General features: G+C 36.1%; 1 protein-coding gene across 1 annotated transcript in view; it reads left to right on the forward strand.

Moving 5' to 3' along the window:
• LOC117331163 overlaps positions 1-25,716 on the forward strand; it is a 42,021-nt gene that overhangs the window by 4,907 nt on the left and 11,398 nt on the right. The window contains exons 3-8 of the mRNA XM_033889761.1: positions 1,703-1,757; positions 14,206-14,373; positions 14,967-15,119; positions 15,610-15,806; positions 19,451-19,563; positions 21,168-21,286. Coding sequence (XP_033745652.1) covers positions 1,703-1,757; positions 14,206-14,373; positions 14,967-15,119; positions 15,610-15,806; positions 19,451-19,563; positions 21,168-21,286 — 805 coding nt within the window. The remainder of the gene's footprint in view (positions 1-1,702; positions 1,758-14,205; positions 14,374-14,966; positions 15,120-15,609; positions 15,807-19,450; positions 19,564-21,167; positions 21,287-25,716) is intronic.

The following is a 25,716-nucleotide window of genomic DNA, read 5'->3' on the forward strand; positions in this document are numbered from 1 at the left end:
TCTATAGATATATTGGAGCACCTAGTTCTAAATGTCCTTCAGGCAATTGAAACTGTGCTCTGCACATGTTGGTATTAGAAAAAATCAATACAAAGGTATTTAATACTATTTCAAAATGATCCTAATTTTATAATTAAACAATACAAATATTGTATGCTTTGTTATATATTACCTCAAACTGATGAGTATCCTAGCATTCTGTCTTCACACATTATATATAATTTTTTTTCTGATGAAAACTATAAAAAAGAGAACATTCAAATATCTAACCTGACCATTAGATATTATGTCCTACAGGGAGGTTGGTTGCCTCTGTTGTACCATATCTTGATTAGACTTTGTGTTAATCTTTGATACAACAAAACTATCAAACTTCACAAACACCTTCTGGGATCAGTCATGTTGAATATAGGTCGCTGTGGCTGATATTTTCCACTTCACTGACTTTATAGGCAGACTTTCCGTTTAGGTTCATTTCCTTCAAAGTGGAAGCCGGGCATGTGTGTGTTTAACAGAACTTTTCGATCTCTCCTGTACCTGATGTGTCTGTTCGGATGCAGTCTAAATATATACAGCCGACCTGCCTGTGAGGAAGATGTTCCTCTATATACTTATCTATTGGTCGTCATTAACTCACTGATAAAGGTCTGGGTGATCCTGTAGCATTGATTATTGAAATTGATTGAGATCTCTGTAGTTCATTGTGGGATAAAGATTAAGTGGAGGAAAATGAGATAAGGAAGATATTTAGGGAGGTTGAAGATAGAGGGATTGACAAAGGATATAGATATCTCTGTGTATAAGGATGCATGCTTCATAAAGTGTTAGGAAATGATAAGGAAAGGGAATGATGCAAAGATAAAGGAAAGGGAAGAGATATGGTAAAGAAAGACAGGAATAAGGTAGAAAGAAAGAAAATAGAAAGATGGAAAGAGAGGGGTCAGGGGCAAATGGATCAAATCATTGATGGTAGGTAATAAGGAGAATTGGTTGAAGGGATGGGATCACAAACAGAAGAAATAATAGAAGTGATGGAATAATATATCAAATAAGGAACTGAAAAAGAGACAAAGGGATTGAAGATAATTGCTGTTCAATGGGGAAAACAATTTGGTTTATTATTATTTTACACCCCATCAACATCTAAGGTCATTGAAGGACAATATCACTGATACAGGGATATGTATGGCCTCCCTTCTGTTCTTCATTGAGGTAGCCACAAGCTACTACAGGATGGCATTTTCAGCCTCAAAATGATCCTGACTGTTCATGGTGCAATAAACCTAGAAAACAAACATTGTTAAGATATAAGCTGATGAAATTGCCATTGCTGTCTGCTCATTTGAAATGTTGGCTACATGTGATATTTTATCTGGATATTCATAATGGAGTTCTGTACTTTGTACACAAATGTAATATGCTCCTTTTTTCTAATAACTTACATAGGAGGCTGATAAAAAGATCTACACACAACCTACAGCTTAGAAATTATTTGACGACCATTATAATTTTTTTGCCAAAACATGTACATGTGCACTTTACTGAAATGCTAGGTAAGTAATTTTGATATTTGAATGAGGTATATTCTGTGTGGAGAAGCAGGTTATTGTTCACGTCATACTGTGAATTGAGTCTTATATTCCCATGATGATGTGCAGTGAGAACAATCATTCATTGTTTTATGGACATTTTTTTGTACCAGGACAAACGATTTGATTGAGTCAGCTAAATTTGCTATGCAGCTTGTAGTAGAAGCTGTCAGGATAGGCATTATATAATTTGTGTGACAACACATGTCTGCCTATAGTTTTTGACACACCAGAGCTTGACAGTAATGTCATTAGGACACTGGGAAACCTGTCAGCAGAATATTTTTACACAATTTAATCTGGAAATATTTTCTCAAGGTATGACATAAATGTTTGCTGTTGAATGATGTAAAGGAGTAATGAAAAATATTCTGCCCACACTGAGCTTCAAGCTAGTGACATCTCTATACCTAACTTTGTACTACCGACAACTATAGGGTAAACTTCAAAGGGAAATTTACACCAATTGGGAAATTTACACCAATTGAAGCTGGTCAGTTGATCTGTACTCCTACCTGTCACAACTGATGTTTAGGACAAGAACTGGTCCTGTCAAGTTTGTGACTTATTCTAGTTTAGCTAAGAGCTTATCCTGTCATTTATTACACTCCTGAGCTTGAGAGCTGTCGGGTAGAGCTCAAGTGTTATACTGCTGAGCTTGAGATCTATCCCAGTGAGGCTAGAGCTCAAGTGATACACTCCCGAGCTTGAGAGCTATCCTGCTATAGCTCAAGTGTTATACTCCTGAGCTTGAGATCTATCCCAGTGAGGCTAGAGCTCAAGTGATACACTCCCGAGCTTGAGAGCTATCCTGCTATAGCTCAAGTGTTATACTCTTGAGCTTGAGAGCTATCCCAGTGAGACTTAGAGAGCTGAAGTCCTACAAATCTAGGAGCTATTCACTGATTCATGAAACTCTTGAGCTTTAGAGCTATAATCCAATCAAATTCAGAACTATTTCTTTGGCTAGAGTCAAACCTAGTTGAGTCACTGTCTCATTAGCTAAATCAGAAACTTGTTGTGAATTTTATGTTCTGTTCATCTAATGTGTCATAATTTGACCATTTATGTAATAGAGACAGATTTTGTGAATTGTGAAGATGAATATCCGAGTTATAAGCTGGTACTTTTTGGCAACAACAATCTGTTTCGTATTTTCATAGGAATATTTATTTTTGCAAAATTTGCTAGTGATTTTGGTATTTTAATTTGAATATTCTTAGATTTGAATGTGTTTGGGTAGTAGTATTAGTTTTTATGGATGTTTATAAGAATGTATCATAGACAGTGAGAACATGGAAGACTGTCCTGAGAGCCACAGAAAGCTTGCTCTATGATCCATGAGACTTGTGGGTAGCTTAGATATGGTGCTATATAAGGTTACAGAAGGAACTTAAATTAAATGTAAGGAGTGTTTTTTCGCACTGCATGCACATGTGCAGTGGAATGTGCACTATCAACACAAATGTGTCTCTGTATTTCACAGCTGACTGCTCGGAACTGTTTTTGTTGGTTTATTACTTAACGAAGGACTGGCATGTAAAACATATCCCATTAGTAAGGCATTCATAAACCATTAGTAAGGCATTTTAGATCTAATTAATATTTACCATAACAGTTAGATTAATTTGTCTTCATACTAAAAAAATGACAAAATTTCAAGTAAAACATGTCCTTTTGAATGCGATTTATTTTTTTACTCTTGGACCTTCGGAATTATCGTGATTGGCTGGTAACAGATAAATTGTAGTTGCTCTGCTGATGAAAAGGATTTCCATGTCAGGAGTGAATTATACAGATTTAAATGTGCTTGATTGCTCAATTAAACTGAGATAATTGATTAAAGTTCATTAAAGTCTGTCTGTACAGGTGGTGTGCGTTAGTGAAGATATCTCACCTATCACATAACCGCATATTGACCGAGTGTTGGGATGCTGAATTTCAGCTTCAAATTTCACATAATTGATTCATTAAATGCAGCTAAATACACATTACTTTCATTTGTATTAACAAAATCATGTTCTTGATGAAAAATATTTTATCAAGTTCATTGAATCGTGTTTCTAATGCTATAACATAGAGATTAATTTAAGGTTAAATTTAATTATTATAGTCCTAGGGATATATTAGCAGTTATTGTATGTATCCTCTAATAAATAAAGTCCCTCCCCTAGTATAAAGTTAGACCAGGTCTTGATGGGGATTATTTTTTATTTTCAGGTTACGTTTTTTTCAATGGATGATTCTGCATAATTGTGAATATTATATACAGTATAATAAGAGTTCAGCTCGGCAATGTTATATTATTTTAGCTGATATTTCCTTGCATTACATACTATAATCATAATAGATGTCTTCAGTGAAAGGTCATGTAGCTATAGTTGCAGACGAGGGGACACATTTCAAACTTTAGGTTTGTAGCATTTTTTGAACGTGTGTTTGTAATCTAATGGTATGGTAACAAAACAAATCATGATGAATATTTTAGAATCATGAAAATATCACAAAGTATAAGTGTTCATCATGAACCATAATCTCTTGGCATTAGAATTTTTTTGGCTCAAGTGTATGTCAAGCTGTTTTTGTTTTCATGTAAACAGATCTTGGTAGCTATCGGAACTCTTGTAAAATTTTTAGTTCAGAAAAAGAGGTGTGCTTATCTTTCTAGTGAGATCATCAATGTTTGGTTGTTTTTGTTTACACAAACCGAGCTGAACATGTTTACTGTATGTGAGCTGTCTACAAGAAGATCTGTGATGACATCTTGTTATCTGAGTATGAAAACAAAAACAATCTGAAATATATCGTGCCTAATGAAACTTTTGTGTTGCATTTGAATTTGCTTTGATCAGCTATATGTGAGTTCCTATACAGCATAAGATCATTATGGTTCCATGATGAATCTACTTATATTTCGTTAGGGTTGATTAGAAATATTTCAACACTATACTGATTGGTATTGAAAAGACATGTTTTCATCGATTTTGTTTACACTATCTGATTAAGAATTGACTTGCTGTATATAAACCAAGGTATAACGGCTGATGTTCGATAATGAAAAACGTCCACATTTCAGAAAAACCTGTCGGATATGTTCTATATTTGAGATGTAGAAAGCAGATTACACATATATATTTAGACTGGGTACTTAGCAACCATTATCAGCCTTTACCATACTGGGTCAGCATAAACTTCCTATAGCAGGAAAGAGATGGGAGGTATGGGGGTCTCTGTCCCACCTATAGATTCATCAGACTACTGGGGGATGAGATCAAAATGGTGCAGCATTAACTATAGGGTATTTAGATGTCGTCTATGAGGATGGATACTAAATTGAGACAGAAAAGGGTGTCAGGGGAGGGGTGTATAGGATTCTATAGGAACAATGGCATTACGCCAAGGTGCTCTTCTTGGGTACTATAGGTAAGAAGGGACTTTAGCTTGTCAAAAAGGAAGTGATGGGGACATTTATGTATGGAACCCAGTGGGTTAAGTTCCAATATTAGGTACAGAGATAGAAGGGATTCAATGGGGAAGGAAGGGTGTGTTGGAGGAGTAAGGGTGAGGTGAAGACTGAAGGTTGGGGGGGGGGGGGGGGGGGTATGGGGTGGAGGCCAAATAGTACTAATTTATCTTGAGGGCCAGTCTGCTCCCCAAGTATGTAGAAGGGGTTGGGAAGGAGGGAGGTTGAGAACCAGGCTGCTCTGTAGAAGGAGGGGTTGGGAAAGAGGGAGGTTAAGGACCAGACTGCTCTGTAGAAGTTGGTGGGGAGGAGGGAGGTTGAGGACCAGCACCTCTGTAGAAGGAGGGGTTGGGGAGGGGGGAGGTTGAGGACCAGGCTGCTCTGTAGAAGGAGGGAGAGATGAGGCTAAGGAAAGGCTACACCCTGGGTATTACCAGGGTACAGTGAGTAGAAGGAGGGAGTGGATAGGTTGAGGACCAGGCTGCCCTCCTCATTTTTAGGTGCAGACTGATATATGTACACAGATCTACATACAGATAATATGAACATGTACAACATGGGGGAAACCAAATCATAAAGGCCTTGTTAGTTTTTATGAACGGGGGAAAAAAACCCCAACAATTTTCAACATTTACAGAAAAGAACCTTAGAACCTTGGACTAGTTTTATTGCAATGATCATTTGTGCTATTGAAGCTAATTTCTTCTGGTCCTTTACAATTTTTGTATATGAAGAAAAGTTTTATCTGGGAAGTGTTAATGTTATTTTGCATTGTAAGTTTACCCTGCAGTGGTTAGGCTCCCTTGGCCATATGTTGAGATACTGGGATGCATGTATGTATACAGAGGGCCCAGCATGCCCCAAGTCTACTGTAGGGGAAGTGGAATAAATCTGTACTGAATTATGTTAGGATGGGGTTTGTTTGGACAATGCTAGTGTTTGGGCTTTTAATTCTCATTACATATACCATCAATTTTCTATAGCTCAAACATAAGTCATCCCATCTCGGTAACTCCCTAAATATTGGGTTGATAAGATTGATGAGAAAACTAGTAAATGTCTAAGTATAGGGCAAGAAAACTCATGATTAATCTGACAGAACTCACTCAAAAGGGGTCTTCTGTGCATATAGCCCACACCCAGATCAAAGGTTCTGGTGATTCTTTAGACTTACTCAAGTCCCTGTGTTCATACAGGCCATGCTTTTTAACGGTTAAGCCCCAATCAATTGCATATGCTGAAAAAAAGGTATATATATACATCTGAACAAGATATATAGATATATATTTGGCAAGAATATTTGGAAATATTTTGATAGTCACAAAAGTTATAGAAAATATAATTATGCACTTTTGAAATGATGAAATTCATTTCATTTAGACATTACTCAAACCATAGATGATATCCACCATGTTTCTGATGAAGTCCTATGTTGGTTGTAATATAAAGCATGATAGGATGAGTTTTGATATGATTTTAAAACACTGGGGAAAAAAAGGGGAAAAAAAGAAGACATTTTTAAGTAAAAAGTAAATTTTCAAAATCAAAGGGAAAGTATACATCACCTGATAATGAGGAGTACTTGAGTAAAATCAAGTTATGGTTCCATGGACCTTTTAGTATACTGTAAGATACTGTAATTGGAAAGGGTCATGAAGCCCAAATTGTAGAAACTCAATTCATAATTAATTGGTCAACAAGAGGAACCTTCCTGAGACATATTTGTGTGATCATATAACCCAGGTCTTCCTGCTGAAAGTGTTCATCCTTAATTACCACACAGGTGAGGCAGAAAATGTAGGTAATTTATTCTTCTACATCAACGCCCAGTTATAACCCTTGTGGTTTCTCTATACTGTATGGGATTTACTTTATAAACACCATATTGACTCACGACACTTGTAATTCACAACATAAACCCTGTTTCTATCATTTAGATACAAAATTGTAGAACATAAAAAATATTTCATCTGAACATCTGATTCGTATTATGTAATAGACATGTTTAATGGAGGTAAATAATTCACCTGAGCTGCTAGGCCTAGCAGTGTACAATGGTAGACAGTGAATGGGGCATCTGTTGTATGATTGATGGAAATTAACAATAAATGATATATATGTAGGTGTGTATGGAAACATGCATCTAAATACAATATCTGGGTCCTCCACAGAGAACCCTGTACCTGGTATGATTAAATGATGTACTACTACAGATAGCCTCAATCTGAGGTATCTCCTTCCTTGATCCAAGGATGTAGCATACTTGTAAAATGAAAATATTTTACTTTACTTTAAAAACTGAAATTTTAGCAAGTTGTATATTTATCATTTGAACTGTGGTAATGTTATATTTATCTAAAAAATGTCCATTTCCTGATACGTATATAAATATTATCTGTTTGGAAATCACTGTAATTTATGAACCATTTATATACATTACATAACTCAATCTGCCACGGGGGTAAAATCCAACACACATGGTTTCAGATTTGACCCATTAAAATTTATACATTTGACCCGTTGTACTATTCATCGATTTATGTCAAATGTTTCATTGTGTTTGAAATCATAAATAAAACACTATTTGTACAAGTCATTATTCCAAAGTATTGTATTGCTTCACTTAATTATTACATATATATAGGTATAGACTTCAGCACCAATGGCTGTAGTCTGTCCATGTTCACCACATGTAAGGTGTAGTACTCCTTGTATATCATTATTTAATTACCATAGTTACCTTGAAATAAGTTCCTGCCAAAAAAAGAATCATCAGCTTTAAAATAGTCTGATAAAAGTGACAAATTAACTTTCCCCAAACTTTGATACTCAAATTTTCCACTAGAATAGGGGGCTTATATGAGGATAAATATTGTACTAAAAGTTTACGCGAGGGGAAGGGATTTATTTGAGTATAAATATGGTATCAAATGTTTACAAAAGGGGTGGGGCTTTTTTGAGGATAAATATGGTACTAAATGTTTACATGAGGGGAGGGGGCTTATTTGAGGAAAAATATGGTTCCAAATATTAATACTCTTGAGTAGGGCGCTTATTAAAGGATAAATATGGTACCGAACTTTTACTCTAGAGGAGGGCACTTAGTGGAGCATAGATGCAATACTTATAAGTTTTTACACTAGAAGAGGGAGAATATGTGATGTCAAATACAGTATATAAATAAAAATGATGATTAATACATCTAAGATGTGTGTGATCAGTGTAAAGCAGGTGAAGCTGAGGATAAGAACATCTGTCATTTGCTGTACCAGCTAATTTGTACATGCCTAGACACATGTGTTTTTCACTCCAGTCTGATGAGGTTTTACCCCTGTGTTATTAGTTTTTTCTCCCAGTCGACATGGTAATTTACAGATAGGTCTGTACATCCCTGGGATAGAACTAATGGCCGGACAGACAGAAGTTTATAGTCCTCAGGAAATACTCTTCCGTGTGATAATGTTACTCAGCTGGCATGGGTAATTTCATTAAAAATACATCTAATAAAAAATTCTAATTAGCTACTGTAATGAGCAGTTAACGAAATAAATATTCAAATTTAGTTCCTGTTGTATTTTATTTACTTTCAAAAATCCAGGAAGTGACAGAAAAAAACATGTTCCTTTCTGTCATATCAACCTTTAACTCAGGTCATTCCAAGAATTAAATCATATTAACTATATGTTTATTATGAATTATGAGTTTATTTCATATTATTATTTTTCACATATTATGCAATATATATGTGTGCATTTTTATTTTCCCCTGGAATATTAACATGCAGAGATGAAGTAAGTCAGTTTTGTAGAATATCAATTCAGTTAAAATTTCTGTACTTGATGCTCATACAAATATGATATGTGAACAACTCCTGATTAGCATGTGTGTGTTTGAGATGAAGATTTTACTGTGAATGTGTGTAGGTCATATAAGTAATATAACACCTGTTACAAATACAGCTTATTGTCGGTTTACTTAATTTCAAAGTCACCTTGAGGACAGCCTGTTAGCCTCGTGTTTTTCACCTGATGTGGAATACCTACCTCATCCAAATTGACTTTGTTCAGAACAGAAATCAAATGCATGGTCCCTCAAAATTAAAATACTGCTTAAAACTGCTGAATTAGCAAATGATGCAGTCTATATATGTAATTTGATCAAATGTAAGTGCTTGAAATTTTTATGAATGAATAAACTTCTAAAGATAAATTAACACAGTTTAAAAGTATTTCATAATTAAATTCATGATAATGTACCATGTTATGAAATAGCTATCTTCTTTTTATTGGACAACCATATGAACAGAAAAACTACTGCTCCAGCAGCTGTACTGACACTTTATAGTGGAAATTGAAGATAATTTACAGAGAAAGATACCCTAAGTTATCACTTAGCTCTGGTTCACCAACACAACGTATCGCAAAAATCATGTTGAAAATCCAACATGGCTTATTACAAAATCGTGCTGAAAATCGGGCTGCAGCTGTCGGCCTTCTGTATTCATTTCATTTTACCAGTCTATACGGAATCTTTGTACAATGCATTAATAGATACACGGCCTTGTTTGATCAGATGATAAGTTTACACATTAAAACTATAAGAATGAAGTGTTTTGTACCCAATGTAACACCTCTTGAATTTAATCCCCGAATTTTAGTTATTAGCAGCAGATTTAGAATGTCAAGTGGTCTGAGATCTAGTTTAGGGTGTTACGTAGGTTGTTGGGGAGTATTTAGGATGTTGACTATACAAGACAACATGGTCACTGAGTCGTAATAATACTTAGTCATTGTTAAATTGGCCTAATACTTATAATTACGGTACGTTATATAATGTTGTACCAGTCCGTCAAAGCTCAACAGGGCTAATTTGGTCAATTACATGGCACCCCACTGTATTACAGAGTACTTACCTGTAGTTCTATATAGTTAGTTGATTTAGTTTTGAAAGTCCCATATATTATGGGGTGGATTAGACAGGCCATTCATAGGGAAAACCTAAATTGAGGAAGTATGACAAATCATGCCAATTGTGGATAATTGTGTCTAGTCGTTAGAATATAGTTTGAGGAAGCAGGTAAATGGAGTGGCTTTAGATTTGTTAGACAGGTAGAGTTTTCAGCACTCGGAGAAACACAACACCATCAGAGATAGCATTATAATGTCTCTCAATTTATAGACTTGCTCATTGTGTCTAGATTCTATAAAGAGTTCTGTTGGCAGGATTACAAAACAGTGTTGTTATTGTTGGTGGTTATTAAATTGTATGAATGATTATATTTTTTAATACTTACAGATCCTGTTATTATGACGGATCCATGTTTAGGATAATAGTATAAGATTATGACTCATTGGTCATGAGGTGGATATTTTGTATAGTTACTCATATTCAGGTATCTGTATATAAAGAGATGGGATAATACGCCAACGCTTTTCTTAGATACCATGGGCTTCTGGAGTTTTATCAATATTCCTTAACTTATTTTTTTTCCCATAGGAAAGCATTAAAACCAAGACTTTTTTTCCCCAAATCTAACAATGATTTCCTATAGAAAATTTTTAATTAAGATATTTCTAAAAGTTGGGAAATATTGATGAAACCAGGGTTTGATGTTGTTTAACTGTAAAAGTCCTTAGGGTTTATTTGACATACCTCTATATTCCTGTTGTAAGTCTTCATACCTAAATATGTGCCATTGTGATCCTGTAATAAGCCAAGGGGGCCAACCCATCAACATTGACTCAAATCAGAGGGCTGGCTTATTGCAAGACAAAACTCTGACTCAAATCAGAGGACAGGCTTATTGCAGGAGAAAACTCTGACTCAAATTAGAGGACAGGCTTATTGCAGGACAGAACTCGGCTCAAATTAACAGGACAGTGAAATACACTTTAAATATTATCATTTATACTGATCTACAATATAGCTATATGGGTGGGCTTTATACCAGGTAGTGGGTAATTACCAGATATAGGTAGGTAATTGATTTTTAGCCTCTAGATGTTGTGGATACTCTAACACTCCCGAGGTCTGCTACCTGTCATTAGTCTCTAGCTAAATTGTGTACCTATTTTAGATTCCTCCGTTTTCTGTCATTAACCATCTGTTACCTACCTCTGTGTGCTGGTATATAGACAATATGGTATATAATAGGCTGGTCCATTGTTAACTTATTGTCAGGTAATAATTCCTACCTGACTGGCTTCTGCTGCTGACAGTAGCTAATATCTCCTTTACTGCTTTTCTACATCAATAATAAGTGATACATGATTGTGTGTGATCAGTTTATCCTTGGGGCTGTGCAGCATGGAATTGTATAATTCATTCACTAGACCTTTCAAATATATGTATACCTGTGTTGGGAATGTATAGAATAGTATTGTGGATTCACCAGTCCTTTGGTACATAATGAGGATTATTCTTCATGATATTAATAGCAAAACCTTAAGTTGTCTCGGAATGATGTCATTTAGAAGCAGAGATGTCCTCAACAGTCGTGCGACAAAGGAATGGATGTTACAATAGTCGTATGGAAAGACATGTGTAAGAGAACATGTTTAAGAAGACCAATCGTCACATGATGCGAGTTGTCCAGACTCTGTGTGCCCAGTGTATGGAGGATACTAATATCGGTTCAACATGTATGTGATTATATCATTACAGTTCTTTTTACCGTTGAAAGTGGGGGAGGGGGGAAGGGACTATATACATTTGTACCTATGAATCAGCGCTCTAGGGGATTCATTCCTTTAACAATTTTGATCAATCTTCAGACAATGATAAAAGGACCATAATATCTTGGACAAATTTAAGTTTCAGGGTTTTTGGGTCAAGGTTACTATAACTAGTTTTAGTGGGGCCGGTAGGAGACTTGTATTGCTTAAGCAATACCCAATAAAGCAATACCCAATATGCTTGTTAGAAGAATTATCTACCAAAAAACAAGAGATTGCACTATACTTTGTGACTCAGCTATACACTCAGGGCAACATGTCCTATTCTTCTACTGATTTTACTGTCAAGTTTTCCTGCTTGCTATACTCTTGATACAGTAGACAGAGGGCTCCTGTGTCCCTTTAGTACCCCTCCACAGAATAACCCTGTATCTTGACATGTTATGCTAGACTAGCTTCTCTCCCCTGATAGTGTTTGTGTCAAAAATTGTCCCTGTGAATTCTAACACTAGCTTATCTCCCCCTAGTTGACATCAATTCTATAGACAAGGGACAGCCTAAACCAGACATGAGAATGTTCAGATAAAAATCTGATTTCAGACATTTTTCTCATGTTGGCTGTAATGTTGATTTTAGTGTTTCATCATAGAAAATCATTATACCAATTGGGATTTCAGACTTTTTTACATTCAGCTGCTCTCATCCCTGCTAAACAGTGCATGTTTTGCTGAATTTCATGAAAATGTTCATCCTGTATGTTTATAGGGCATAGCTGAACTTACCCAGGCTACCAATTAAAATTAATTTTAGGATGTTACTGCAATTGGAGTACCAGTCGGTGAAAACTGGTATTGGACCATGCAGTGTAGTTCTGGGAAAATTTCCACCGGCTTGCTGGACTTTATTATCTGTAATCCTTATAAAAATTTGTGCCGTAAAAAAAGTTATTAAGCTTAAGTTTTACTGTCCTGTCTTTTAGTTAATCATTAAAAAAGAAATATTAAAGAAATAGCTCGCATAGCTTGGTGCTTTTGAGCAGACATAAATTCTTGATATTAATCCTGTTGGCATATGAAGATATTGAAACTGCTGAACTTTAAACTGAAGTTATGAATGATAATGCTAGATGATTACGTTTCGTATCTGGAATGTTACAGCTCTGTATAACAGGGCAGTATGTGGGCTGTCTGTATGCCAACATCATCACCTTAGACTGGTATATGGATAAGTGTTGTGACCTCTCGTCTCACCATAGTGGAAAAGTTTCTTAGCTAGTAAATCATATATATATGTAATCAACTTTTTAAACTGCAATGTCGTAAGAGAATTTATGAATTTTCTTAAGGTGAGAGGGGGACTGTAGAGGAACATACCAAAGGAAAATGCTATTATTTACGTAAACCACTTGAAGCTTGATTGATATATAGTAGTATTGCAGTAAATACATAGTGCAATTTATTGCAGAAGCTTGTTAAAATGTGCTTTCAATGTTTAATAGCAAACTTGTATTTATTTTGCCAAATAAAAATGATGGTACATTAATATGTTTAGTTTAATGTAATTTATTGCTATATATTAATCAAGCTTCAAGTGGTTTACATAAATAATAGCATTTTCCTTTGGTATGTTCCTCTATAAATAAAATGTTGATTAAACATACAATGTTGTGTTGTTTGACGTAACGGTGTCTATAATATATCTGCCACAGACTGGATCCCGGTTATATTGAGAACCGGTTAATTTGAATTATTTTTCCATTCCCCAAGGATTTCATTATAACGGGTTCGACTGTAGTAGTATTGTAATGAATACATACTGCAATTTATTGCAGAAGCTTGTTAAAATGCGTTTTCAGTGTTTGATAGCAAACTCGTATTTATTTTTGCCAAATAAAAATGATTGTACATTAATGTTTAGTTTAATGTAATTGCTGTTTTTAATTAATTTGACAGCAAACAAATTTGAGTCCATTAGAATACACTGTAAAGCTTTATGGTAGCGTATACAGATAAAGGTTAAATAAAAGTTGATAAACAAATGATAGTGTTTAGTCTTTTGTAGGGTACATTATATAAGCACAAACTAAACTATAATTACCCTTATACAGATAACTTGAACTTTCTTGATTAAAAATAAACTGTATGGTCAGGTGTTCCTTATTTCAATGAGTGCAATCAATTGTGGTGATCAAGTAAGAGGGATATTTTACAAATAAAGCCACTTATTAACCACTCTCATATAACAACAACAAAAACAACAAAAACAACAAAAAAACAAACAAACAGCTAAAACAATTGTACATGTGCTTAGTGGCACATTTTGACAATAGATGATTTCATGATTCAACCATGAGATAAAAAGGTATTTTAAGTAAAATATTTGTTAAAATTTTATTTCTATTGACCATTCAGAATTGTCTATTCTTATTGACTGTTGATATTTCAATGGTTATTGATGATTCTGTCTTTGTTCTTTACAGATTGCCAGTTTACGTGTCACCAGAAGTGCGGTCCCCTGGTTAGACTCGGATGTAAAGCATCACCCTGTAGATGAAGGACTACCCCCTGACCCCCTTTCCGTGGAAACATCTCTCACAGACCCACCAGACCAACAGACCACAGCTGATACAGGGTCAGAGGCTACTAATGTAAGTATCAAGGGTTGAGGATAGAAAAAAGTATTCTGATTACTTTGGGAAAAACCTGTTATATATAGATTTTATTGAAGAAAAATGCGGACATTATATATAGATTTTATTGAAGAAAAGTGTGGACATTATATATAGATTTTATTGAAGAAAAGAGCGGACATTATATATAGATTTTATTGAAGAAAAGAGCAGATATTTGTGTTTGGGAAGAAAGGGCATGGCAGGTGAAAGCTCGCTTGATATTATAATAGGCTCATGAACCTTTGGGCTATGTCTTACACCAGAACGTAAGATTGCAGACAGTCCTGTGCTGTCATGGTTATGTCCTTGGCAAATTACTCCAAATTGCTCTATATAAGATACGATAGACTACATACCTATAAGTCTCCAGTTTTGGACTGGATCCTTTTGTTTCTTTAAGTAAATAGGGCAGTCTTAAGTTAAATGGATAGGTTTGAAACTAAAGTGGCTTATTTTCACTTATGCAACAAAAAGGATTAATTTAAGTGACAACCAAAAATTCCAGTTTTGATAGCCCTACCGAATTGAGTCAAAAACATAGCATTAATGTTTGTGCTGTGTATTTACAGGAAAAAGATGAAACAGACAGTGGGTACAGGTCGGGCACAATACCTGATGAGAAGTTGCCACGGAAACCAAGTCAGGCGACCCTTAACCGAGAGGAACTTAAACGCAAGATTGAAGAGTACAATAGTGTCTTTCCTGCTGCTAACGTAGCACTGGTGAGTGGTGTCAACCTTTAAACTCCTGTCTCGCCTGCTACGAAAAGTCACAAGAGCAAGAAAGGTGTCCCTTTTCCATTGGTGACTGTGTTGTCGTCAACATTTCACTTTATAGTTCTGCTTTTAGGTCTGTTGCTCAAAAAGTTCAAGTCCAAACTGTTAAATTTGATATACAGTAATATATCATTAAGTGGACATCTCAACACATATTTGTGGAATATGTTCCAGGGATACTAGTTGCATTAACTGATTTTCTCAGAAGCTATCATGCTTTTCCGACCAAACCTGATATATGTGTACATTGATGTATGAACATCTCATCCCACCTTTATATAGATAATGGGAATTAATGCAAAGGTATAATTTGTCGAAAGGTGTTGTCAAAGGTATTTGAAAAGTGTGAAACTTGCATGAAATTTAACAATGTTCATGTCAATTGTCAATGATCTATAAAACAATGTAGCTTGACCATTGTCTTATCTGTTTACAGAAGGAAGAGAAAGGAGAAGCATTCCAAGGATTTATCAAAGTTGTGTTGAATCTAATAAGACCAATCTGCATGTCCCTCGGTGCACGCCCTCCGTCCATCTATGAAATGCTCACCAAGGAACACATCGTGGAACAAAATACGCTCACAGTGTCTTTCTACATGCCAAGGGACACATGCAAGTCTATACACATCACAAGGTAAGCTTAACATCCTCTCGGTCGACTCCCCTACATTTGCCTCATGCATTTGACAGATCTGGAATATCAAAAATGTTAGACAGTACTGAAATAAGTGTTGGGTGTCAGTAATCTTTCAAGTTAGATTAAATTAGGTTGTTGAAAATGGTTGAAAAACCAAGACTATTGCTTATGTTGAAAAAAGGCATGACAAGCATGTAATAGACCTAGAATGTCACAAACGCACGGCAGACCTGGAATGTAACACAACAAAACTGACCTGGAATGTCAGGCTGTTTGATGTTAGGCTTTTACTGAAGTGCTCCGATTGAAAAACAAGCCTTGATATCCCAGTGCTATCTGATTGAGATCCCACCTAAAGACAAGCCCCCTGTACATATACAGAATTATCTAGGGATCTTAGGTACACCAGTAAAGGGAATAGGGGATCAATACTGGTGTTGGAGTGTGTCAGACATTAAATTTGATATCAAATTTCAATTTGGAAGAATTTATTAAAGCAAGTATTATTGAGAGACCTTGTTTTAGAACATACCTCTTTGCCCGCGGTTTAGTTGTAGCATCAAAACTCCTAAATTGTGACTGTAGATTGAGATGGATAAATCGAAACTTGAACATAATTTTTCAATATTGAAATTTCCAAAAGGTGGAAATGTGTGACAAAAAGTAATATTTAATGATGTTAGTTTATTCCTTTAGACTAGAGCTGTTTTGATTTAGTGGTTGTCTTGTTTAAAAAAGATAGAGCTTTAGTCCCCTACCAGTGAAGCAGAGGTATTTTGATGAAGCTTCAGACAATGGTAAAGGACCATAATATCTCAGACAAGTTTGAATTATAGGGTTTTTAGGTCATGGCCAAGGTCACTGTTTTTTTTTTTGGGGGGGGGGGGGGGGGGGGCAGTAGGGGACATTTATTGCTAAACCCAATATGCTTCAGAAAGTATGCTTCAAAATCACACTCTTTCATTGCTGGTGTGTACTTGGTTGATATAAACTTGTACTGTAGAGAACAATGTACTTACTTGGCTGGTGAATGATAAACTTGTACTGTAGAGAACAATGTACTTACTTGGCTGGTGGGAATGTTTGGGTTGCCCTTGGCTAAGGTATACTTGTCTCTCTTTGTGCTTTCAGTTGTGTAGCTTTAATAAACTTTCAACATACAACAACATACTCTTCTTAGAATCCTTTCAGATGGAGCTATAAACATCATATGATATAAAGTCGGTGAATATCCGATATTGTTAAGAGTATCCTCTAACAAAGAGTTTTATTATACAGTAAAAGTTTAGATGATTCAGACAGGCGTGTGTATCGGTTTCTTTGTTACTTCCCATCCTGTGGGATTACCGTCTCGTTTGATACAGAAGTACACGCTGCCGTTACACAGTCTTCTCATTAGGGGCTGTATGTAATCCCATTCTCCTCAACATCACATACTCCTATCTCTTCCTCAGTTGACGATATGCCCAAATTTTATTTCAGAAGTAAGAAAAAAAGAGATATAAAATTATTTTCTTTGAAATCTACCCTTTATATGTTAGCATCAGTTTTCATTGTTTTTTTCTCGTTAATTTTCTTAATATTTTATGGCAAGTATTTTCACAAACAATATGAAGGTTGGTTGGTGAATTTACATTGATATTGTTCTATACTTAAACAGGTCGTCTTGTATAGGGATAGCTCCCGGTAATTTACTGTTCAGGAAATGCTCATTTTACCTGAATATGTTGATAATTAAAGCAAGTAGATATTTATATGATCTCTTTTCTTACAACATCATAAAAACTGCATCTTTTACAAAACATTGTATTGCAATCTTGTGCAACTTGACAGAATGTGTCTGACAAATCTGATTGGCTAAAATTACACGATGTCACCAAACAATCGCACAAGTATATTATACAATGTTTATCACTCTCGCAGAGTGCATTTCAATGTTAAATGGAATTACTTGCGATCAGATGTAAACCAATCGGCACATGTCTGATACAAAACTAATGTGATTAATATATATATATGTGTGTGTGTTTAAACTGACATGTCAAACCACAGCATGATCTCATAGGAGAATGTTAACATTTTGTTTGTTTAATCTGCAAATGTTGTTGTTTACTTTGAATTGTCAGAGTTATATGTGATACAGGAGTCCCAGGTTTAATGTTAGATAAATATTATCATTCCGATCCACAGTTTGGTTGTCAGGGTTACCGTAACATGACTTGTTTATGGATGATGTAAGGTAAACATGATGATGTGTTTATAGGAACAGAAACTTATCACTCCTCTCTCACTTCTGTATCACTTTTTCATACGGGATAATCTAGCTCTGAGGTTTGTAACTTTTTACGTTCGGAAAAAACTTTAAAATTTTGTAAAATTGCATTTCTGCCCTGAAGTACCTCAACCTGACTTACAAATGTGAGGATGAATCTGAATGTCATTAAAAATTGCTAGGTCGTAATTTTGCTCTCAATGATGATGTCACTAGTTATCAGACACTAAATAGTTGACCCTTGACCTTATGACTTTGAATCTTAAGCAGAATTAACAGAGTTAAAAGTTACTTAACCCTTTCAACCCTTAGCCATGTTAGTGAGCTCAGCCATTCATTCATCATTTGAAGTCCAATATGGTCAGTAGGGGTGAAAGGGTTAAGTGATCATATCTGTTTTACCTCGTACCTTTTATTGTATTTGAAATAATAATAGCCTAGAAAAGTCATTGACCTTTGACCCAAGTACTTAATTTACCTTTGACATTTTGTTAATCCCTGACCCCTCTACAACTGGTGCTTATTACAGTGCAGTATATACATGTGTTTTAAGAGGGCAGATAAGGTTACTATGGTGATCAAACTGCAGGGTTTCGGAGAGAAAGACTTATCTAAAACATGCATGTGGCTATTAGTGCTTTATTCACTAAATGTGAAGAACTTACCAATACTTTATTGGAAACATGCATGTATCCCAACCATGTGGCTAAGTTCCACTCCCCAGTCAAAGTTGTAGCTCTGATCAGGGTCGACTGTGTGCTTTAATGTTACATCAGGGTTGTAAAAACTGTAGAGATTGAGGTAAACAGATGGCTCAGAGAGATGTAAGATGTATGCCTTCCCTCCCTGTAGGAAAATAATCAAACACTTCCATTGCTAATGGCAAAAATATTCAGGGAATTACAGTCACAAACACAGGGTTTTCAGAAAATCTTTATATATGTTGTTATAATCCCTTGTCTATGTTTTTGTGATACCATACAATTATACAGTAAAAACAGACTTGCCTTGAACATGTGGTATTTTTCCACCCCTGTATTCTTGTGATTATACATTGAACATGCAAACAAATTCCGGTGCTCCAGTTTCCTCCTACTTTTAAGACCCCTTGCACACTTCAATCCCGGCCAACAAGAGTGATTTATATAAGTTGGTATAACTTGTTTTGCAATTGTTGTGAAATAAATAAGGTTTACAAATTGTTATGTATGATAAGATAGTTTATGTTCCCAGGCTCCCATCAGAAATTGTATCACATTTGAGGAAGGATGTATTGCGTTACTTGATAAGCTAATTGTTATGAATGGGAATGGGTATGGGATATTTTGGTGAAGAAATACTACAATATTTATGATTTATTTTGTTTCAGTGATACAACAGCCACAGATGTGATTTCGATGTTATTAAAGAAGTTCCACATCCTTGACCATCCCAGAAAGTTTGCCTTGTACGAGCAGGAACACAGCCCGAAGGGTAAAATAGGTAAGAGGAATCACGCAGACTGGGTGTAAATAAAAACCTAAGAAAAACGGGCCTTGGTTTATACTGGGATGCTGTGTGTGTTCTCGCTGGCATGGTTATACACATATATATCTGTTCTCCCTAGATTAAAGGGGATAAGTATACTAAAATTAGAGTTTCTGTCCCTCTGTCTGTTTGGTATACTGAAATCAGAGTTTCTGTCCCTCTGTCTGTTTGGTATACTGAAATCAGAGTTTCTGTTCCTCTGTCTGTTTGGTATACTGAAATCAGAGTTTCTGTCCCTCTGTCTGTTTGGTATACTGAAATCAGAGTTTCTGTCCCTTTGTCTGTTTGGTATACTGAAATCAGAGTTTCTGTCCCTCTGTCTGTTCTCCCTAGATTAAAGGGTATAAGTATACTAAAATCAGAGTTTCTGTCCCTCTGTCTGTTTGGTATACTAAAATCAGAGTTTCTGTCCCTCTGTCTGTTTTCCCTAGATTAAAGGGGCCAAGTATACTGAAATTAGAGTTTCTGTCCCTCTGTCTGTTTGGTATACTGAAATCAGAGTTTCTGTCCCTCTGTCTGTTCTCCCTAGGTTAAAGGGGCCAATTATACTGAAATTAGAGTTTCTATCCCTTTGTCTGTTCTCCCTAGATTAAAGGGGCCAATTATACTGAAATTAGAGTTTCTGTTCCTCTATCTGTTTGGTATACTGAAATAAGATTTTCTGTCCCTCTGTCTGTTTGGTATACTAAAATCAGAGTTTCTGTCCCTCTGTCTGTTTGGTATACTAAAATCAGAGTTTCTGTCCCTTTTTCTGTTTGGTATACTTAAATCAGAGTTTCTGTCCCTTTGTCTGTTCTCCCTAGATTAAAGGGGACAGCTATACTAAAATCAGGGTTTCTGTCTGTTTGGTATACTGAAATTAGAATTTTCGTCCTTCTGTCTGTGTGGTATACTGAAATCAGAGTTTCTGTCCCTCTGTCTGTGTGGTATACTGAAATCAGAGTTTCTGTCCCTCTGTCTGTTTGGTATACTGAAATCAGAGTTTCTGTCCCTCTGTCTGTTTGGTATACTGAAATTAGAGTTTCTGTCCCTCTGTCTATTTGGTAAACTGAAATAAGAGTTTCTGTCCATTTTTCGGTTCCCTCCTTGGTTGAAGGGGCATGATGTATACCAAATGATTCTTGTCTTCTGTCAGTTTGTTTATCAACTTGTGACAAAAGCACTCCATGGCCATTTTCTGGTCTGCATGCAAGGTAGGTGAGAACTTCAAATATTCATTTCATTTCAACAGTTTCTTTGCTTATTTGTTCTCAAAAAATCAATAAAGCATGTCCATGCTTTTCCTACTTTGTACATCTCATCAAACTGTAAGGCAGATTTTTGACAGTAACATGTATTCATTTGTAAACGGTGCATGCAAGTTTGCCTTGTAATGGAAAGGATGATGTTGTACAAAGTGTAGAATAGGTAAAGAACAACATCAAGAGTAGAGGTAAAACTGGTAAAACCCAAAACAAGGCTTTCAGTGGTCAGCAGGCTGAAATTGGTGCAGGGGATTGATATCATTGATACAATTCGTTGGCTTACAACAAACTGTTAACTTGTCCTTGATGTTCCAGTGAAACTGCGGAGACTACCTGGCAATGAGAACCTTTTGTCCACTTGTGTCCACTGGGAAAAGGAAAGACTCTTGTGTACAAGGCTGGTCCTACAGGAGAACGAAACAGGAGAAATTGTGGTAAGTTAGAGAGCTAGAATTGTGGTAAGTTAGAGACTCCGTTAGAACTGTGGTAAGTCAGGAGCTGTTGGCACAGTGATAATCAATGGTAAATGATAAAGGGAAAATCTGGGACCATTAGAATTGGGTAAAACTCTTGGTAGAAAGTAAATGGAAAATATGGGACTGTTGGTCCAGTGGTAATGAATCAACTAAAAGGGGTAGATCCAGATTAGAATTCAGAATCACTTGAGTTCAACTGGAGAAACAGAAGAAACGCAAGTTGTTAGGAGGCAGTTGGGTAGTTTGGAGGTCAATTTAGATTGTGGTAAGTTTGGGTTGGGGTAGTGGTAATGCTTTACCCTTTTCATTCCTATATATTACTTATACAAATCATATTGGAGCTAGTATTGCTGTGTCAGGGATGCCTTGTTCTGTGTAGGTTTTATCTTGCCCTGGGTGTGAAAGTTGCCATCGTAATGGGGGATAAGTGTGCAGTGTTATGACTCCCACCCACCTGGTTTTTATCACGTCTGCCAGTCGGTGTACCGATGGTATGTGATACAAACAGACCCACTACTGAACAATACTACTCACACTTACCAATACACCAGCCACTTATTGCTCTGTAATTGCAATGGGTCAGTTGTTCAGTGATTTTTTTATGACAGACATCTGTCTTATCTCCCAATAATAGTTAGGTAAAGGTCATGTCCAGGTCCAGGTCCACGTGGTGGTAAAGGTCACGTCCAGGTCGTGGTCTGGAACATCTTTATAATGTGTCTCCATAATGATGTTTAACTTCATAATAAATAAAATGCATAAAACTGACCTTTTCATTGTTTAAATATCAGAGCTTTTCCAGGAACATTTAACAGTTATGCAGGTGTTCGGATATTTGATTGCATTACCACTGGTAAACTTATTATTACTACAGGTAAATTTATAATCTGGACGAGATGACAGAAATTCAAACAAATGAAAATATTGATACAGAGTATTCAGATAATGAGCTTCTTCCATACATGTAATCACCCATTATATGGAATATTGTCTCTTCCTGAGACACTCCCTACCCTTGCGGGTTTGTGTTGTTGTGATTATGTCCTTGAACAAGCCTTATTGCTGTGGATGGCATGCGACAGGCCTCCCTTATGTTAATCAGTGTGGTAATCACCAACTACTACAAGGAGACTCCACCTCAAAATGACCCCGACTGTTCACGGGGCAATTAACCCAGCAAACAAACAAACATCCCTGATAGATGTTTATTTAGAACATTTCAGTTTCCTATATGTCATATATGTCTATAACATTAAAAGTTTAAAAAAGAATGAGATCATAACTACCTGGGTTGATGAATAATTTGATAATTGTACTGTAGACTTAGCTTTCCTGTTTGGTGGGTAGCAGTGTATTTAGATGTTGGTGGGAGGTGGTTATTTAGATAGGAGTATGTTACATACAAGTTTATAACAGACTGACTAAGTTACCATTATATAACTCTCCTTTGAAGAAAAATGGCTTGATGCTTGTTTAATTACACAAGTCTTTTATACCGAAACACATGCATCTACTTATACATAGTGTGGCGCCTGGGTCTTGTCAGCAGGTAAAACGATGGGTGGGGAGTCGATAGGAAACAGACTACCAGAATATTAACAGCAGAAATAATGTAGATTATATTTTGATAGAATACATGTTTTTGATTTAGTCCGTCTAATTGTTCTTTTGGTAAAAGTAGAATCCCATTGTCCTGGCAAACTTTGGTTTTATCATGTCAAGACATGTTCAAGTAGTTGAAGATGAGTGAATATTTATTGATGTCCTTTGCTTATCACAAACTGCAGATTATTTTCTGTTATTTCTACCATTAACTGGATTGCTTAAAGGAAAATTGGCATGATTCAAAATTTTCATATAGAATTGAACAGTAATTTTGCTGTATTATGAATGATAAGTGAATTTCACACTTTATCACTATAAATCTCCATTTTCTTACCATCTTGGTTTGCTTGGTTTGTTTTGTTTAACATCCTATTAACAGCCATCTATAACTTTAGTAAAGCTATTTACAGGATTTTTTATAGGGATTTCCGTGATCATTTTTAACAGTGGTACAGTTGAGTGCTGTATGTGATACTGTGATCTGGACCTGTTCCAGTCTCTGTAAACCCATTTCTTGTTCTGTCTCTCCTCTGTGGGGGAGATGTTTTTGCTGGGAGGGGCAGTGCTTGTAGTTCAGCTACTAACGGCATAACTCCTGAGTTATCATTGTTTTTATCTGGCTATATGAAGTGATGAGAAATTGAATAGCATCAAAACCATAATTACCAGCAGGAATGGAGGGTTTTTGGCACATGATGTTGGGGTTGTCGGCATACTTTGAAGTTTTCTAGGGAAGTGTCTGCCAGTTCTATATAGTCCTTGTTTTATCTCCAATGTACCACTGATCGAACTGATGTGTCGACACCGACCTAATTTTTGTTATGTTTCAGTATGACTCTAGTTAACACTTAAAACATTTATCAGAACGTTTAAAGGTACACGTCAGAGATAGTTGTTCTAGACACTGATGTATAGTGACTCCAAAATGTATTTATGGATTGTAGATTTTCACATCAGTGTTGGGTAGGTTTTCTGCTGTAATTTTTTCGTAATGTAATTAACTCACTTGTTGAATTTAAATTAAGTCCGTCCATTTCTGTTGCAATTCCTTAAAAATGCTTGCAAATATTGTTTCATGGTCCTGCAATAAGCCTATACCCCCTTCTTTGAGGTAAGAAGAAATTTCTGTTGGCCCGCTGAACTTATAACAGAATACATATGATAAGTCGGAGAGGGAGCCTAGGGTAATAAAGTTGTTTCAGAATTAAAATATAAGCTGAAAATAAACCTGTCAAGATGCATACATTTCAGTTGAATTATCAGGGCCATTTCTGACTTTGATTTTTGATCAAGTGTAAAACAATAAAATGTGCCTTTAGTTCCTGTCTCTGTTTTGTAACAAATTTCTTGGGATCTTTATATTTCACTATGCATGTAAACTGTATCATTTTCTTATTATTTCTCCGTCAACAGATCACCTAATAAATAGTTTATAGACAAAGATTTAGTGTATTATTATTTCTCCTTCAACAGATCACCTAATAAATAGTTTATAGACAAAGATTTAGTGTATTATTGTTTCTTCGTCAATAGATCACATGATCAGTAGTTATAGACAAAGATTTAGTGTATCATTATTTCTCCGTCAATAGATCACATGATCAGTAGTTATAGACAAAGATTTAGTGTATTATTATTTCTCCGTCAATAGATCACATGATCAGTAGTTTATAGACAAAGATTTAGTGTAAGTTTAGTACCACACTAACTTATCTATGAGTCACTGTTAGTTTTAAACTCAGCTGTCTGGTATCAATACATAAACCATGTAATCTATTAGGTGTGTTGTGTGAAGGTCGATGTTGGTTAATGGTGTGATTTGGAGAGAGATGTTGATGTTTTTAACTGTATAACCATCCCTTGTTTACCATGTGTGGCTGTTATGGTTTTACCATTCTCAACGTATTACACAAGGGATGAAAACACATCTCTCACTCCGGTACTCACAAAATGTCTGGTATTAGAATACCAGCTGATGTTGAGAGGCATTATATTTGTTTACAATATTAAATATTTAGTTAAATTTTGTGGACAAAAAGTCAGTGTTTTAATCAGTTTTGCAAATGGTAAAAATGTACTAAATTTTTCATAAGGTGTTGCAGCCTTTTAAATTCAATCAGTGTAAATTACCATAGCTAATCTTCATAGAGTGAATTGACTATCCTTAACTGTTGGAGAAATGTCATAGAATTTAAGTCATAGTTATAAATACATCTATGTAAACTAAATGACTGCGGAAGAGGACACTGCAGTCTTGTCATTTTGTAAAGGGTGTTGTAGAGGGTGTGGTCTAGAGGGTACTGGGTGTTGTAGAGGGTGCTGGGTGTTGTAGAGGGTGTGGTCTAGAGAGTGCTGGGTGTTGTAGAGGGTGTGGTCTATAGAGTGCTGGGTGTTGTAGAGGGTGTGGTCTAGAGGGTGCTGGTTGTTGTGGAGGGTGTGGTCTAGAGGGTGCTGGGTGTTGTACAGGGTGTGGTCTAGAGAGTGCTGGGTGTTGTAGAGGGTGTGGTCTAGAGAGTGGAGGGTGTTGTAGAGGGTGTGGTCTAGAGGGTACTGGGTGTTGTAGAGGGTGTGGTCTAGAGAGTGGAGGGTGTTGTAGAGGGTGTGGTCTAGAGGGTACTGGGTGTTGTAGAGGGTGTGGTCTAGAGGGTACTGGGTGTTGTAGAGGGTGTGGTCTAGAGGGTACTGGGTGTTGTAGAGGGTGTGGTCTAGAGGGTGCTGGGTGTTGTAGAGAGTGCTGGGTGTTGTAGAGGGTGTGGTCTAGAGAGTGGAGGGTGTTGTAGAGG

This window comes from Pecten maximus, chromosome 7, assembly GCF_902652985.1.
Source record: "Pecten maximus chromosome 7, xPecMax1.1, whole genome shotgun sequence".
Classification (NCBI taxonomy): domain Eukaryota; kingdom Metazoa; phylum Mollusca; class Bivalvia; order Pectinida; family Pectinidae; genus Pecten; species Pecten maximus.